The sequence below is a fragment of the Lagopus leucura genome, unplaced genomic scaffold (genome assembly GCF_019238085.1).
Source record: "Lagopus leucura isolate 7727_CA_CO unplaced genomic scaffold, USGS_WTPT01 2728-0_obj-0_obj, whole genome shotgun sequence".
Taxonomy (NCBI): Eukaryota; Metazoa; Chordata; class Aves; order Galliformes; family Phasianidae; genus Lagopus; species Lagopus leucura.
This window is the reverse complement of record NW_024964740.1, coordinates 1-2,119: the sequence shown is the minus strand read 5'-3', so window position 1 is coordinate 2,119 and position 2,119 is coordinate 1. Positions and strand designations below refer to the sequence as shown.

Below are 2,119 nucleotides of genomic sequence, written 5' to 3'. Positions count from 1 at the left end.
GCAGGCGCTGTGGGGTCGCAGCTTTGGGACCCCTGAGCTCCCTCCCAACCCAAACCATGCTGTCATTCAGCTCTTTTCTAATTGTCTCCCAACGGCTGAGGGATCAAATGTGCCACCTGGGGGAACCTTTAGGAAAACCAAAGGATGTTAAGGGCTGTCCTGCACTTAATTTCATCACAGATCAGAGACGTTCTGTTTTAGGTCGTCAGAAGCCCGACCGGATGTTCTGCTCCAGCTTCCAAATAGAAGCCAGGTCTGTGGGACACACAGTGCTGACAGTGAGCGTTCGTGTCCACCAGCAGTCCTTGCAAACAAGTGCAACGTTTGCTGCTTATGAGCCTCTCAAGGTGAGGACGTGCGTGCTGGGTTCGAATCGCTGAGTGCTGAGGAGCCTTCGTTGCACAGCGCTGCATCCTGAGTTGTTTGCAGCTGGGAATTAACCGACAGCAACAAAATCCGTTCTGTTGGATGGGAGTAAATGGGTTTAAGAGTCAGCTTGACTTCAGTTTCTGGGGAAGAGCAGCAGTGTGTTTGGCTGCTCTTTGTTTTTCAGTCTGAGCTGCGTGCTGCTGGATCAGCACTTTCAGAGGTGGGGCCTAAGCTGGATTTCTTGGGCAGCTTGGAAGAAATGAAAGCAGAAGAAAAATGGGGATATTTTATAACAATCTGCAGTTTCTTGTCTGCTTGTCGTGTGTGTGCATGACTTCATTCCGGCATTACAGAGCCCTGGGGGTTGACCTTAAACATCCCTGATATTGCTGGAGTAGTTGCAGGCCTGCAGTGCCATCAGTGGTTCTTCTTGGTCTCTTTTTGACTTGAATGCCCTGCTGACGGATGGCACAAAAGAGGAATTCCTGCTTTGCTTTTCTTCATGTGCTCAGGCCGTCAACCCGGTGGCTCTGGTGACCTGGAAGGCAACCAAGGAGATTGTTTTCGAGGGTGGCCCAGGGCCGTGGGTTCTGGAACCGTCCCGTTTCTTTTCGGAACTGACTGTAGAACATAGAAGTAAAATTGAGGTGGTGCAAATCCGCCTGCCAACCCAAAGGAAAGTGAAGCAGTACGTGTACCGTGCGGCGTGCCTGGAGCTGGGGGAGCAGGTAAGGAGCGTTCTGAACTTCATCAGGAGCTGCAGGCTGGGTAGATTCGCACCTTCAGTCTCCCATTTCCTCGGGTAGAGAGCTCACAGCCTGGGTCTGCTCACAAAGGATTTCACTCTTCTTACACTTGTTGGTTTGTTGGTTCCCGTTTGACTCAGAGCTGTGTTTGGGGAAAGGACGGTAGGGGTCCTGTTCAGGCTGGTGCTTCTGTCCTAATGCACAGACAGCTGCGGTGCAACTTCAAACTGCCCACAGAAACTTCTACAAGGCGAAAAAATGTTTTGGGAAGATACCCAGCTAACCCTAGGAATGGGACACGGTCAGTAGGGGTGGGGGAGAGCTGCTCTTTGCAGAGAAAACTCCTTTCGGAATCCAAATGTGGTGATGGGTTCAGTATTAAACTCCAGGAGCCAGAAGGCAGAGGGTTCTTAGCATCTCACAACCTTCGGAGGTTTTGTGCTGCAGGTGCTGCTTCTGCTCTTTCTGCTCATCTGCATCCTGACTACGATGGCAGTCAGCAGCAGTGGCAGCGTGCCTGGCCACAGGGCGAGGGACCCGGGGTGGTGGGCAGCGTGGTGATGGGCTGGCAGCTGGACCCGATCATCTGCCAGGTCTTTTCCAGTCATTCTGATGGTCCTGCGCATCCTTTGGCTCTGCGCACCTGATGTCAGCTTTGCATCTGAAGGCATGGCTCTTACTTGGGACTGTTGGGTTACTGTTCTGCCCTGTGCGGCTGATCTGGGCGCCTTGCAGCTCTCTGTGTGTCCCTGCAGGTGCTCACGTTCCGTGCAGGGAACCGGGCTGGGCTGCTGAACCCCGCACCTGCTGTGGAGTCAGCCGTGGTGACGTTCATCTGTGCTGCTCCTGTCAGCATGGCTGTGAGCCCGTCGTATGGAGCTGCTCCACCTTGTCTGCTGCCACAGCACAGCGAGCAGCTGGTAAGGCTTGGGGCAGAACTGCGTCCAGCACGAGAAGGACAGGGAGCTGTGGGAGAGGAGCCAGAGGAGCCGCAGGGCTGAGCA

At 54.0% G+C, this 2,119-nt stretch overlaps 1 protein-coding gene across 1 annotated transcript; it reads left to right on the top strand.

The window, feature by feature from the left end:
* Positions 1-206: 206 nt before the first annotated feature.
* Positions 207-2,035, top strand: LOC122191840 (nuclear pore membrane glycoprotein 210-like; the record flags this gene model as incomplete). The annotated part of the gene is made up of 3 exons (XM_042892241.1): positions 207-347; positions 882-1,097; positions 1,871-2,035. Coding segments are annotated over exons 1-3 (507 nt in total), but the record flags the coding sequence as incomplete, so codon positions are not given.
* Between the last annotated feature and the right edge of the window lie 84 nt (positions 2,036-2,119).